This window comes from Varroa destructor, unplaced genomic scaffold (genome assembly GCF_002443255.2).
Source record: "Varroa destructor unplaced genomic scaffold, Vdes_3.0 BEIS01000001.1, whole genome shotgun sequence".
In the NCBI taxonomy this organism is placed as follows: Eukaryota; Metazoa; Arthropoda; class Arachnida; order Mesostigmata; family Varroidae; genus Varroa; species Varroa destructor.
Genome location: NW_019211454.1, coordinates 25392358 through 25408291, shown reverse-complemented (window position 1 = coordinate 25408291; position 15934 = coordinate 25392358). Strand labels below are relative to the sequence as shown.

Sequence of the window (15934 nt, the reverse complement as noted above, 5' to 3'; positions counted from 1 at the left end):
GACAGACGGGCTACTGTTTTGGTTACCATTTCTATGCAGGTAAAGATAACGACATTCTGTGACAAAACAATGGCCAGCTTCTCTCTCGCTTCGATAACCTGCTGAACCTAATTCCTAGTTAAACTGCCATGAAACCCATCAAAGGAAACAAACACACAATTGGATGTAGATAGTGAAGGAAAAGCCCAGTTACTTTCATTTCGCTGCCCCCGCATTGCTCTAGCCAAGTTCGTACTGTGCGGACAAGAAGGAAAGACTTTGACAGCCAGACAGACAGAGGAACACAAGCACGCAGAGAAAGGTAAAGGTTCAGGCAGGCAAATCGACCCGTCAAGCGAAAACCGACCCATTTCAGCGAAGCTGGCTGTAGCCAATAGGGTCCAACAAAGACATCGTCACTCTTATGTGCCCTCAAAACGACCAGCACAGCTCGTCGTCGACTCTCTCTTTTTTGCCTTTTGCATAGCCCAGACCGTCCTTCGGGCCACCGTCTCACAATCAACTAACAAAAACGCTCCCATTTATCTCTGGCCTGTCGTCCCTACTGCTTCGTTTATCGGTTTGGTTGCGCTGTCACTGCTTGTTGCCGCTGCTCCTGCCGTTCCCGACCAGAACTACTACCTACCCTGCATCGCCTCTTCTTCTCTACTGAGTCAGTAGCAGAGCAAACACGCAGCTAGCATAACGCGGGCGCTCCCATCAGGTGGCGGCTGTATATGGCAGCTCGAGTTAAGAAGCCTCGCTTATCCTCCGCAGTAGTACTAGCACATGCAGTATGGCCCGAACCGTTGCCCAGACTTCAGCTAGTAGGACCGATAAAGCCGTTGGGCTCGTTGCACATGAAGCGCAGTATACTGCAATACATGTACAGTTTTTTTTCCTTTTGGGTTCCCTTCCCCCTATCGGTGGTAGTTTGTAGGGGAGGAACTTGAGGAGACTGGAGACAGTTTGCCAGCTGCTAGGGTGCAGGTTCGGGGTAAAGGGCGAGGAATAATGGAAGGTTGTTGGGACAAACTGTTGCATCATACAAGGTAGGCAAGCAGACTACCTAAAACAGGAGCCATCGACAGCTACTTGCTGGACGATCGCCCTTTTGGTCTGCCGACCCGTTGGTCATCTCGTAGATCCACGTCCAAGTGGAGCCTTTATACCAGGACCCCTCCACCCCATCTCCAGTTCTCAACCAGCATAAAATACAGTTATATACAGCCGCTTCCTTGGGCATCGGGTGGGCGCCTGATTATCGTCTTTCTGTGGGTGGGAAACACGATAGACGCTTGAAAGGAGAACGCAGGGAGTAGACTGGGAGGTATTGGGCTATGTTGTGTGAGATGGAGAGGCGAGTGAGAGCAGTATCGGTTGGGCCTTTCCTGTCATTCGTTCACTCGGTGGGGTGGTTTGCTCGGCGGTGACACTACTCCTATGACACCCCCCGCTCCAACTCCCTTCTTTCGGTTTCCCGTTCCATCGACTCTCTGGATTCGTCGTCCCGACCGGTCTTCCATACCAGCCTTTGCTAGCTAGTAGAACTGCTTGGAGGAGTACGCTATAAGAAGACGGCAACAGAGTTCGCTCCAGCTAAACATCGCTGAACGCTAGCTAACTGCGGACGCTCGTATATACATAGTGGCTACCCCTATCAATATCAGATTAGCGATATTTCACGCACTTACTCTTACTATTTCGTCTGGTGGAGCTGTGTTCACTCAACCGCCTGAAGGTTGGGTTGCGTTACTTTGGCAATTGCTGTTATTTGTTCGTCGACAAATCTATAAAGAGTGCACGAGGAGCGCGGTATCTTCGCATGCCTGGTGATGGGGCGTGAAGGGTGCACCCGCATAGCCTTCTCTTTAACACCAAGCTAGTTCCGAAGTACTCTCTATTATCTCCCTACGTTGACTGGCCTATTTTCTCTCTGTCATTTCTTCTAGCATGCATTTCCATCTGCGAATCCTCTTTTTTGTGCTGCTGAAAAGGGAAGAAGCCCTGCTGGGAAATCGGCCCCAAAGAGCCATAAGACCCGAAAGGTGGGCAGCCGACTGAGAGCGAAGACAATTGGATGTCTAGTTGAAGATGGTGACCGTTGTTTTCAGAACAAAGCTTTTCTCTCTAACAACATTATTCTGCTACCTGGTCAATAGTTTACTGCTGCTGCTGTCTGCGCTTCATGTTCCCAATAAGCAACATCGTTTCTTCTATTTGGAAAATTTGTCTATGTGTGTTGCCGATACTCGTCTAACTCTTCCGATAGCGTAAGGATTGTTGTTCAAGTTTTGTTTACCGCTCATACCATCAACAAAAGTAAAATGGAAAATTTGTTTGGCCTTAAGAGTCATATTGATAAAGTCGAGAGCGGTCCAGCTTTTGCCGTTATGAACACTCGGCAGTTGACTATTTAGCTGCGATCTTCTTTATTTTACACTATACAATTTGAAATTCCCTACGCCACCGTTTCGGTTGATTTAATCGTGTGTGGCTGACCGCTACACCATATGCTTGCCTGTGCAGACGTCTTACTCACAATGTACACAACTTTACAGATACGTGATCCAGGTTATTAGCCAGCTTATTCGTTACATTACCGTGACAATGGTAATTTCTCCCGACTGCTCAGATATGACGTGGTCACTGATCGCAACAGCAACTTCTCTCGTTCTTCTTGTCCATCATCAATAACAATTTGATTAGCACAACGAAGCCGAAACCTAGGTACGGTAAGCGTTATGCGACGCGGTGGCGCCTTCTCCCCCTTCTCTTTCCTTTCCTCCACAGTTCGTAATCCACCCCCATTCATTCGTCTGCAATTTTCTACTTACAACCACTTTCAGCAACACAGCCGTTGCGTTGCCCCATTGCACCTTCCCTTATTCCACGCAGTGCCATGCTTTTGTTCTCGTTGCTTTCCCAGTCATTGTTATTGATGTCGTTAGCCTATGGTATTTCTATCAGCGCCACCGTCAGGCTACCGGCCGACCAGACCCGACACTAGGCCTGTTGTCGCGTTTGCGTTTTTCCCATTCTTTACTTCTTCTTTTCTGATGTCCTGTACTTCACAGTCGTGTCGCCTATATAGGATGCCTGGCTGCCTATTTGTGCTCTGCGTTTTTGTCGCCAATCTTGACGTGAGCCATCTTGTATCCTTGGCGCTGGGGGCCCGGCTACACGGCTGCTGTTGATAATGCCGCTGTTGGTGGGAGCCTATCACTATAACTATATCGTTGACTGCACTACGTGGTGCAGACGTGCGCCGTTCTCTCCAGTTAGCATGGGCTGTCCGCATGTTCTGCTCTCATCGCTATCCTCTCTTTTTAAAGTACTGGCGGGCGCTCGAAAAGAGTTCGCGATACTCTGCCACTAGTGTCGGCGACCTGTCGCCAGCCGCAACGGTCTGTCTGCGTCGCTCGCTACCGACGACGACTACTGCGAATTCGTCGAGTATCATTGCGTTGTATTCAGCCAGGAGAAAGAGAGCCAAAGAGTTCGATTGAGCGAAGATTCTGTGCGGGCAGGATAGAGCGCCTAATATGGTCTTAGGAGCTCAGCTCTGACAGCCATCCACAGTCTCTTTATAGAAGCAAATTCTACCGTCAGTCCTCGGTAGTTTTTCGGGACTGTTGTCGCCTTTGGCCGCGCGAGGTTCCGCTCGCCTGCGCGCCAACCTGGCAACGGCTCGTTTTCAATGCTCGATGTTTCCAATTCAGGTCGTAGACGATGTCGTTTTCATCAGACGCCGTTCTTCGCTCCTCAACTGCACTTTTCCCTCGAGAGTGACACAAACTGGTTTTACGAGTTGAATGCGTTTCGGACCTGAAATTGCAAGTCGCTTTTGATGCTTGTACATGTTCTTATCCGGCCAAAGAAGAGAATAGTGAGGATTATAAGGATCTACGAAAGGACATCGTTTATTGGCCTAACAGAGTTTGCCTTAAGACCTGCAACCGTTTTCTATGCATATTCGTTCTTTAAAGTGCTGTGCTCTTGTCGAGGGAAGACTAGGCAAATGGAAAATCCAGAGATAGTTTTTCATTTTTCTTTCAAGTATATAAAAGGTCATAGTTCTTATTCAATATTTCGAACTTGAACTTTGCCAAAACATTAATTTGTCAATGCCACGCTGATGCAATGTAAAGAAGGGTTATTACGCAGGTACTCGGTCACTGTCAATACGTATCATCATAACACTGTTTCTATGTATACCCTACATATCTGACAAGGACCACAGGTCACGAGAATGTATTCGTACTTCATATAAATGTCGGCTTCTCTCTGTTCGGCAAAAAGGATTTTATTTTAAAGATTCAATTACGTCAGTGATATGATGGCAGGATAATTGGTCAAAATTCCTCGCCAGCATTACCTATCTGTGGAATAAATTGCCTCGAAAGTATCATGTCTGTACGTGCCTGAACGAGTAACGCCTTAGGAAACGACATTGCGCGTAGAGCTGAAATTGCAGATCCCCAAATGCAAGTGGCATATTTACTGACTCGCTTTTACTCAAGCTTGCCTATACTACAAGCCTGACTCAAGAAGCGAAAGCAAACGAATGCGGGCCTATTGTTTTCAACGAGCTGGCCTATTTCAACTACACGAGCTAAAGAAGGGTCTTTAAATATATCTCAAAATGTGTGGAAGTTACAGTCAACTCTATCAGGGCAACATAAGAACCATACTGCCTTAAACGCAGCGACTAAGAGAAGAAAAGGCTAGAACACATACTTGGCAGAAAGGAGCTAGTCTTGATCTCATTTTAGATGTATGCTAAGCCTAAACGAATGATGTCTTCATTTTAATTTGCCCATAGCTGTCTGTATTGGGCATTGGTCTTGATGCACCCTGATGCGTCTTGTTGTCAACACCTGGCGCAAACCGGTTTGATTTACTTATCGGTTCCATTTTGGAGCTGGAAAAGCTAAATTGTCGTAAACCTTGTTTTAAAGTACTAACAATGGTGATCGTTACGTCAAAATGTCACTTTCAACGAAGTAACCTAGAATCGCTTAAATAACCTCAGGCTAAGTAAGAAAAAGTCTCTAATCCCACAGGTCCTAGAAATGCCAGCTCCGCATCATGAGATACTTCGGCAGTTCGAGAATGATGAACATCGCCGAGGTAATCGCAATGGTCTTTTTTACGACAACTCACGTTTCGGTGGATAGCGATCGAAAAAGAACAAAGGAATCCCAATGCAACCATTTACCAGCCACCCAATGCAAGCGGCCACTAGCACTGACGCAAGATGATTTTTGCCGCCGACAGCGGTGATTTTTAGCCCAATCCAACGAATCGTCTGAAGGGAACAGAAAACGCTGGGGAAGTGCCCGGGAAAGGGCAAACGAAAAAAATCTATGTGCGGCTCCAGCGCACTGCTGCTGTGCTGGCAGCAGCGCGAAGTTGTGGAAGCAGACAGGAGAGAGGGGCCTAAAGGAGACCTGCGCAACCTGAGTAAAAAGCTTCTCGAATTGGACAAGAGGATCTGCCGACTGCCCGCTTCCTTTCTCACGCAGCGGCCAGGGAGGGGCTTAAAAAGGAAAGCGGGATTTCGTAATCGAAAATGGGCTCCTCTTCGAGACGAGCTTTAATAACTTATTCTCCTTTGGTAAGCAGGCCGGTCGGCCGGCAGGCATCATACGATTCCTTTCTCTGTCTGTCTGTTGTGAACCTTCAGACATAGCGACGCGTTTACCGGCTTCGAGTTGCTGTTACTGCGTCTGCTGCTCGCTGTCGTCTCCTCGTAGTGTGTCCCGTCGCAGTCGTAGGTTGTTCAAACGGAACGAGGCGAAACGACAGACGAAGGATGAAAACGTAAAGAAGCCGGAGACGACGGCGGTGGTCGTACGGCAGCAGCAGCGGCAGCGACGGCGAAAAAGAAGAAGAGGCGCTGGCAAGCGAAAGGATGAACTCAATTGTGAAAGAGATGAAAGTGGAGGACTGAAAGGTGAGCTGTGAGCTGCGTTCACTGCAGACAGTGCCGCCCTTGTGCGGTTACACGAATCGCGGCGAGAGGAGTAGAGCGAAGCGAACCCGAGTGACAATACCGAAAGTAAACGCAGCAACAGCGGCAATAACGTCCATCAGCTGGCGGTGGTAGCAGCGACCATAATGGTTCGGACCCGGGCCGACGCCGTCTCGAGTGAACTACAGATGTTGATACTGCTGCTGTTGCTTGAACCAAAACAAAAAAACGATGCATTCGACGTTTGTTACGTGGACTCATGTTGTATTGTTTGAAACGATGAGGACAGGTGGTAACGCTTTGAACTGGTGTGCAGACGAACACATAACGTCATTGCTACGTTTTCCCTATACTTCGCTTGTGCAGCAAAGCGTATGTATATCCAATAACCTGTTGCGTAAACAGAGATTCGTTATCGTCTTTCCAGCAGCAGGTTACTGTTCTTTATCCCATAAATAAAACTGTATATATTTAAACCTAAAGGCTAAACGATTGCCTTAGATAAATTTTAGTAAAGGGCCGTAAACTACATAAACCCTACTTCTTAGAAGCCTATTAAATGTTGTCCGTCGTTTATATAACGATTACTCTACTACAATAAAGCAACGTTTTGATGATTAACCTGGGCTCGAATCATGCGACGGGTGACGATGGATTAATATTTTACAACTGACATTTCCTTCATACGAGATTCACGTAACTTGTTATCATTTATCTCTAGTGGGTGATTATGTACCTGCCTTGAATAGACATTGATGTATCCCTTAGCTCGATTCGGTGTTAGCTTCAAATTTTCTCGCCCTCTTATATATACATATATATAGGAGTGGCTATTCCGGAACTGAACTCATCATCACTCGTCAGAACATCAAGCACTCGTAAAGCGAATCTAAAACACTTTGCCCTAATATTTAATCAACCACTAATAAATTTCTCCTCATTGAATATGCTAATTGCGCTTACAAACGGGTAGAGAGGCATGCCATGGGAAAAAATAGAGATGAACTTTAGCGTATTTCGAACAAAGGATTTTCTCTTCGCGAGTTCTTCTCGCTGTCAGCTGTTTCGCTTAAACTCTTTTTCCTTCTTCCTCCATTTTTTATTGTGTGGCGGTGGACGTCCAGTTGAAGATGCTAGTTCACAGATCATCGCTACCAGAGAAGACCAGACTTCATGCGGCTGCTCGCTCTCAGAGCTTTTGCCTGGAGTACCTGAAGCGTACTCTCTCTGGTAGCACGTACTATTCAAAAGTTTTCCGATGTGCGAGCATATCGAAAGGCGTTTTGCGAAAGTGGCTGGGCCCAGCGGAAACACGATTCGTTGCGGAATGCAAAGCGCAGAATGCCTAGACCATTCTTCCCAATGCCGCTAGGTATAATATAATGGCTGCTGTAGTTGGACCAACTTGCCATTCGCCTCTAGCACTGGGAAGTTCTCATCACTTTAGTTCTCCCACAAACTTATTCTGTTCGAAGCCGCCTTTCATTGACCTCTGTTTCTCTATGCAGCTTTGCGTTTTCCCCGCAACGTGAGCGAAGGACCATCTAACGAGTCACTGTCTCTTTCTCTCTCATTATCCCTGACCTGACTACCTGCATCTTGTGCCGTGTTATATCCCTATTACTCACTCTTTACTGCTCGGGCTCACAGTCAAATTCGTAGCCTGCTTCAAGATCATACTTCGTTTAGGGCTGATGAGGGTGTGGAGAACACGCAGGCGAAGAACTGAGCCTGATCCCGAATTTACTGCGCAGATTGCGCACCAACGATTCAATCTTGTTTCTCGAGAGTTTGCCTAGTAAACTAGACAGTATCTACCTAGACCGCAGTATAGGTAAATAAAACTCGTATGTATGCGAAGTTTTGCTATTTCAAGGTACGCATGCAGAATAGGCGCAGGAGAGGGAGGGAGGAAAGAAAATTAAAAAAGCAGTTATGGAAAATTGCGAATCGTTGTGTTTGGCAATGCAGCCAGTTGCAAAAAGTGCTATACCATCGGAGGCAGAGAGAAGCATTAAGGGTGAGCCAGAAATGCGGAGAGAGCAGCATGAGTGGCTGGCCATAGTGCTGCTATGTAAAGGTAGTAGAAACTGTTCTGATCCAGCGGAGCGACAACAGATGTTCCGAGGTAGAAGTACCACCTCAGTTGTCGTCGATCGACCCCCTGTTCTTTGGCCAAACGCAACCCCTAATATTTCAGACTGCTTCTTCGAGTGCAGATACGCCTTCAGTTTAACAGACATTCGTTTCATGAAGGCATTAGCCATCAGCCACAACAGTAACAGAAACAGCGATGTCGATCTACTTGCCTCACAAAGGAACCCGCGATGAAAGGGGCTGGCCCTGCAGTGACTATTTATCGATTTTTATATTGCACACACATAACGCCCCCTTCTTTCTTTCTTTCGATTGTCCTCGCTTTCTTCTCCACTTTTTTCTCTGTTTGTGACCTCTACGTACCTCTCTTAAATCTCCGCTCTTATACGAAAAATATAACGCGGTGCCACGAGATTTCTGGTTCAATCGAAGTTGCGCTGTTCATTGAAATGTCATGTCTGCAGTATATCCTACGTTGCTCGCATCGTACAGCGATCGTCTGCTACTTTCTAAAAATATCTGCTTATAGACTAAAGGGCGAGAATCTCTAGAAATATTTTTAGAATGGAAATTTACTTGCAAAATGCTTGCCGAAGCTTCGCCATTGTGGGTCAGGTTTTCGATCAAGGTCGAATCTATTGATCGTACACAACCAACCCGAGGTGGCCAACGGCCTCAATTAGAAAGACATTTTCATAAGCGCGAGCTATGCTAATCATCCACCGTAAAATTGAATAGGAAAGTAATGTAAGTGACTCGAGCTCGTTGTAAACAAAAAACGTTTAGCGTGTCTTGCATTTCTTATATGGCCACGCACAAACGCCATTTTGGTAACTAGCTGACAGAGAATCTGTTTATGTATATATAGCTGAGTAGGGCCCGACGGTTATAAACGTTGATATATAAAATGCCAAACAGCTATAAAAATGATCGAAAGTAACATTGAGTTTGAAAATTATAACTAAAAGATCTATTCCATCGCCTCGATTTCAATAAATAGCTCTCACTAAAGATGGCCTTGTTTAAATTAGGACATGTTTTGTTGCTAAGTGCGGTACGGGCGACAACAATAATTATTAGAATTTACAGTAAAGGGTAGTCATTTCGAAAATACTAGTTCATAGCTGCATACATCAATTATATATACTGAATATATGGCCTCGCCGAGTTTCATCTTTATTATCACTCACTTTTCGCGCCTTTTTTTTTGTTTCGAAAATAGAATACGCTTTTATAAACAGAATAGTTAACAGGCATGTCTGTTAGTGGTATTTTTGACACCAACAAAGAGGACTCAAGGCATAGGCAGATATCTTTTGTGAGTAATCGTATTGCATCAGATAGTATTTGCGATGCTGTTAACGGTCGTCTGTTCGTAATGTCTAATCGCCAAAGTATGACAGCCTCGACAATCACTAACCCTTTGTTTACGCAATAATCGCGCATCGTCGACGAGCCAGACCAGACTAGACCTTTGACTGCTAATGATAGTCTCATTTGTGACCCTCAGTTAAACCCCTACCATAAGCGTGAGTAGCTTCGTGAAGATACGAATCTTTAAATTTTCATCCATTATTTGTGGCTATCTTCTCAGCGTTCATCATGTTACCCTCAGAGGTTCAGGACGTTCATATGCTATTACAGAGATGGGTTGAGGCCGATGTATGTACTCTCTACAAGCTTGCTATCGTATCACTCACTCTCTCCATATATACAACAATTAGCATATCAATGAGCTCGTGTTTATATAGGTTATGTATGCAGTCGCATTGATTAAATTTGAACACATATATGCTCTTGTAAGGCCATGAGCTTTTTAACTTGATTTGTTCAGCATATCTGTATGTGCTGGCCTGCGCGAAGAAGCCACAAGGTGTATATATATATATATATATATGCAAATTGGTCCTCTGGTCAGTCGTTTTGCGGTTTGCGCAAAGTCGTATCTACGTACGCGTAATTATTATGATTAAACGTAATATCCGATATAACAGGCTGTGCTTAGGTCACGCAAGCAAGTAATAAAAGTCCCTAATAAACTAAAACTAATAAAAGTAATAGATACGTTACGAGCGTATAAATCAGATGCGTTCATGGCGTATCTATGAGTACTAGATAGATAGGTGATACAACAGGTATAAGGCTGATTATCGACTGTTTTACCTTCTGCTCAAAATGGGAAAGGCAGCTGTTGGCTTACTCCACCTGTGCGAATTCTGTTCATTTACTCAGCTTTCAACTTGACAACTTCCTGCAATAGGGTTCTATTACCGTTCTTGTCATCGTCTATCGGGGACCTAGCTGCTGTTGTTATTGTTGTCATAGTCATCGTCACTATTGTTGCCGTTGACGATGATTATCATCATGAGAGTCGTGTGGCCTGCTGTTTGGCGAGGCGGTCATCAGAAAAAATTTAAAGCTCGCTGTGCTCAGCGGGAGTTGATATTTCCAGGGACGCTCCGTGGGGATTGCTTTGTATGGGTGGGTTATTTAGCTTGTATTGTTTTCGAGTCCCTCCGCGAGTACCGGCGCTATACCGGATGACTTCGCACGTGGCTAGGCATGTGTGCATCTCGCACCATAAAAGCGCATATGCCTATGTCTTGTGCTGGATCGAGAGGAACTGCGAGCCGAGAATTAAAACTAGCTGAAGTCAAGGTCAACGTAGAAGCGTGGCAGTGCTTATGATCATCGAATCTCAGGAAGTGCAAATACAGGGTCCCTGTAGCTAAACTGACCTCCTCTTCTAAAGAACCACTGCCAGATGACAGCTACTGTAGCTCTCGGCATCTCTGCCTCTGATCTGTTGGCGGCTAGTTCCGAGCAGTTCACCCTTGTCATGTATGCACAAAGCTGTCGTGCGAGTGTTATTCGTTTCCGACCTCGGCCCATAGCATAATGCCATCTCTCGCAGGCATCATGAGCGATTCTGACGGTTGCTGCTTCTTCGTGCGCTCCTTAGTTGGTTCGTTTTCCGCTATGCTTCCCGCGGCGTCCCCTTTTGGTGCCTTTTGGTTTGCCCTGTTTCTGCCGCACGCAGAGATGACGCATGCCGTTTCATCGACTCCACAGATCCAACAGCGTATTAGGACTACCACGCTGCTACGCAACGGACGCGCGCCTGGTTTGTGTCACGACGCCTGTTATTGGCAGATGCCGGACAACAGAGGAAAACACCGTAACTGCTGGGCGCAGCTTCTTCCTTCGTCCCTCTTCTTTTCTCTCGTCCTCTATTGACGCGAGCGCAGTTAACTTAGATGGATGGGGTTACCTCAAACGACAAATTCTCTACGTCTTGGAGCCCGCCACTGTGACAGGCGAGGCGACATAGACTGACTGACCAAGCAACGATTGGGAGCAAGCCAAGGAACCCATGTATAGAACTACGACGTCAATGGCACTATAGCTATGCTGCTAAATAGACTGCTTTGTTGCCGCCTATAATTCTGTGAATGCGGGTATGCCTGAGCTCGGGGCCTTTGGGATTTTTAGCGAATTTGGCCAGCAAATGCTGGGCTTCGCTTTGGTCTGGACTGAACTATTCGTATGGTCGGTTCCACCGGTGGGATAGCAGAGAGTCGATAGTAGTGGAGATGGTGACGTCGACGCCGCTCCGCTAGCAAGCTGCTTGGCGAGCTCCTTGACGGGCGAGGATTACGATGACGCAGTAATCCCCAATTCGTGCGGCTTGTCGGTTCGCTTGGGTTTCTCCTTCAAGTCGGATATCTGTTCAGCAAGCAGCTAGCCACCATCGACGCCAGTGACCTCCGACGGAGCGACCACTAAGCCCGCTTTAATAGCTTTGCTCTCTGGCCCCAGCTGGCCTTGCTGGCCACGCCTCGCTATGCCATACCATATTCGCAGTCCAGGATATATTCTTTTCATATGTCTGTCTCCTTTTCACACTTTCTCCATCTCTGTTCCTCTCCTATTGTAGCTTCGGTGGTTCCCGGAGCACTGAGCGCGGGCGCTTATTATCCAGCGTACACTAGCGCCAACGATTTGTTCGCCAATGTCAGTCTAGGCTGTTGCCACAAACAACCTTAAGTGGGGAACGATAAGACTTAGCCATTTCTTGAGATTCGCATATATGTGGTGTAGCAACTAGGTAATGCGGTAGGCCAAACATTCGTTGCCTGCCAACGCGAAGAAGCTTCCATGGCTTGACGTGCATGATGCTCACTGCTTGCGGTGTGAGTCGTGCGTTCAATATACTACTGACGCAGTGTTGGTTTCCGCTAGCGTTTCGCGCTAAGGACTCTGTATGCAACGCACGTCTCTGCTGTAAACAGCCTAAGGAACGCAGTGCACGAGTCCTCGTACCGAGGCTGCTTAGTAAAAGTATCAGTAGTCAAGGGAAAACCATGGCTATGTTGGTGTCTAAGCTCAGTGTTTAAGCGTAGTTTTCTTGAGCAACGCTTCGTCCTTGAGAAGCGCGAGCGCAGCAGCCAAGGTATTGTATACGGTGCGCGAGCCAACCTCTACCACCTCCTTCATACCTCATTCCAGCTTTCGTGAGATGTTACCCGAAGGCCTTTTGAAGCTCTGGCGTTGCACCATACGCCGGTACTCCTCTATCCTTCTCACCTAGCTAACCTACGTATAGAAGAGCCTAAGCAATAACCCTAAAGATTTTCACGCTTCTTCTCTCAGCCGCTCAATCTTTCTCTGTCTTCCTATGTGTGGCTGGGTGCCTGTGGTAAATAGTAGCGGTATTCGCTGTCGTTGGCTTCGTCGTCGATTGCTTTGCAGTCATCGGTCCTTCTAGTCTACTATGGGCTGCCTATGGCAGAGCGTTAGAAAGAGAGGCTTAGCTGAGTGCCGAGAGAGTCGTTGAGTATGCGGGAGTCGTCAACTGAATTTTAATATCGCCGCCTTCAAGGACCTTGCCAATATTGCCCTTAATACGGACCACCACACACTGTCCGTGTCGCACTCACTCACTACTCTCACGCAGACAGACATACTATGTAGAAAACCTGCTGCCGTTGCCGCTGCGAGGACACCGTTGCTGCCGTGGCCGTCTCACTCACTGCTCACCGTAGCCGGTCCTTCAGTGGCAAGTTAAACCAACTCTAGAGAATAGGATGGGATGAGACGAGACACGAACACCCTATGTCGTTTATCCTGCCATTGTTGCTACAACTCCGCCACCGCTAGATCCTCCTTTCTGTATTGGGTATAGCCGATCAAATGCCGTCACTTGTGTCTCCTTCTCTTGTGTCTCCTTCTGTCTAGACGTGCTCCTTCGCCACCGCGAAACTCGACTTCAGTAAAGTCAGCTGGGTTGCTGCTGCTCACTAGTCGATCTTGAGGAAGATCACGGCGACGAGTCAGCTGTCAACCTGACCAACCGCCCACCCACTTCTGCGTACGAACGAACCCCTTTGCCGCTCGAGATGGGTTCTGGTTTGACTGAAGTGGCCTTTTGAGACCTCTCGTCCACCAACGATGGCGCTGGCGACGAAAACGAGGTCCGGATCGAGAGAAGACAACATGCACCCAGTAACTGATCCAACTTGGCTCATTTAGACACATTAATCTTTGCAGTTCCCGAGATTCGAATTCGAAATGTCAGCTCTAAAACCTACTTTACGAAGCACTTGACTAACAACGGTGCCGGCCACCCTAAAGGGCATTTGTCTTAGTAGAGGTGGATTGAAGCGGCTTTTAAATCTATATACGATTTCTATCCATCTAGTGAATAATTGTCATATTGGTCTTGCGTTTCGAAAAACGCTAAATCGCGACTCTTGCCGTGTAGAGCGTGTCGGACTTTAAATAACGTAAGGTCAAAATTTATCAAAGGGTATCTCGCTGATAAACTCTTCGAGAGAAAGCCACGGTCTCCAACGGAGAAGGTATAATTGTATTTCTGAATTTTATTTTTTATTTAATGTAGGTAGACTTATACTATGCAAGAGGGATAGAGTTTTAATTGTGATGCAAAGGTTGTCTATTTAGCTGTCATAATTCGTGCTTGCGGACGCGTTTAAGGCTTCGATAGTATGCCATTTGATGAGCAGCCGCACAGTTGTACGTAGTAACTATGGCCGTCATCAACAGCTAACGATAATGTAAACTATAATACATTAAGTATCCGGAGATCTCTTACATATAGAGCTCTGCCTGTACCATCCTTCCCAAAATTTCCCGTCTGTTCAGTAATACCCGACGAGCTGCGACGGGAGCTACTGATCGTAAGCTTACTACTACTACGCTGTAAAAACAGGGCTGTGTTTCACTTGAACTTACAAAGATACCCTCGCTGCGAATTTCCCGTCCCGCTATACCACATTAGAATCGCCCCTTGAATCTTCACCCTCAGAGGGGACCCCGTCAGCTCTTCGGGTCGTCTCTTGCTGAGCTCCATTCTGTACGGAGCAACCCCCAGTCCTCGTATATGGTGCTGCTATCCACGAAAACGAATTGTTGTCGTCGTTGTACGATAACTTTGGTGGAATTCAAAGCAATTCGTGACAGCGATCTGTTGTGGTCCACAAGTAGTCCAGAGATGCTCTAACACTGGATTGGCATAGGGCATGACTAACATCGCCAGTAGCAATTGGACAATGTCTTCTCTCAACATGGACCGATTGCCTGACACTAGATGACTCATCTGCGTCGCATTGAGAAGAGTCGTTGTCGTTTTACGGCGTTTTAGCGTCATCTTCTAACGACGCGGCCCCAGCTGAGAGCTGTCGCGATGCCCATGGGTTAGCTTGGTATACAACCGCGAAGCCAGTATGTTGTCGAAGAATATCTACAGCACACGACTAACTAACACGGTTCTATGTAGCGAACCGAAAAAAGAAGAAACCGCTCCTGCACTATACTACATATCCATCCAGGTAGCTACCTCCTAACTAGCAACTGATCTCGCCACCATCGTATCTACTATTCCCATGATACTGAAAAGCAGATCTCAAATCGAAGGCGAAGGAGTAGTGACTATAGCTGATTCGAATGGAGAGCTAGATGAATGTAGTTGGGGTAGAGCTGTTCGAGGTGAAGTAGTTCACAGCAAAGGACAGCTTGACTAACCCAGGTTTATGTACAGTCGTTGTCGTCGTCGCACATGGAAGAGTGAACTCGATAATTGAAGTGTGGGCCGGGGAAGATGTGAGGGTTGTGTGATGGGCCGGGTGAGGGTTGTGGGCTTCAGAGGTATGGAGAGCCTACTAACTCCAGTCAACCTTTTGTCATAAGCATATAGACGTATGTGTGCTGTCTCGCACTTCAGTTTCTAGCTAGACAACAGTTTACCTAGGAAGTAATGATGGCATGAGCTCGACGGCGATAAAAAGAAACAGATGGAAACGGGCTCTAACGGGCTTTTCTTGGTAAAGTACAGTAGCTACACTGTATTACACTACAGAATAACGACATAGTAAAACAGATAACCATTGACTACTAATGCTGCCGTCATCCTGTCCGAGTTGTCTATTTCTCGATTGTCCAATGAGTGCTAGCAAATGGCAGGTATCTCGTTATACTAGTAATAGACCACAAAAGTGATACAAATGTGAACACAGTCTCTCGATCCTAGCAGATAAGCTAAGAGAAATATATAATGTATTTATCTTTCGTATGTAAATGCACGCATATATATGCAATAATAGTTATACATATAGTACGCACGGGCTAGCCAAGCAGAACCCGTCTCCATAATTGAGTTCCTGACGGCGTCCGATAAGCCATTTCGAAGGGGCTGGGGGATTGGGGAGAGTGTGGGATGATCGGGTTGGGAATGCGCTTTTACACCGACACCAGTACACACTCCTGCGAACACACATCTATTGGCACGTAAATACCCCCTCGTCGGACTGTGTAAGCTAGCTGATTAGGCGCGAGAGTGCACGGGTCTGCGGGTGAGTCCTA

General features: G+C 46.7%; 1 protein-coding gene across 5 annotated transcripts in view; it reads left to right on the top strand.

Moving 5' to 3' along the window:
• LOC111250823 (uncharacterized) overlaps positions 1-15934 on the top strand; it is a 67401-nt gene that overhangs the window by 10948 nt on the left and 40519 nt on the right. The window contains exon 1 of one of the 5 annotated variants that reach the window (XM_022806634.2): positions 5656-6328. The exons of the other annotated variants lie outside the window; for them this stretch is intronic. Within the exon in view, the coding sequence (XP_022662369.1) occupies positions 6188-6328 (141 nt within the window). The 5' untranslated portion in view covers positions 5656-6187. Of the gene's footprint in view, positions 1-5655; positions 6329-15934 lie in introns of those variants that run through there. 5 annotated transcript variants of the gene reach the window in all.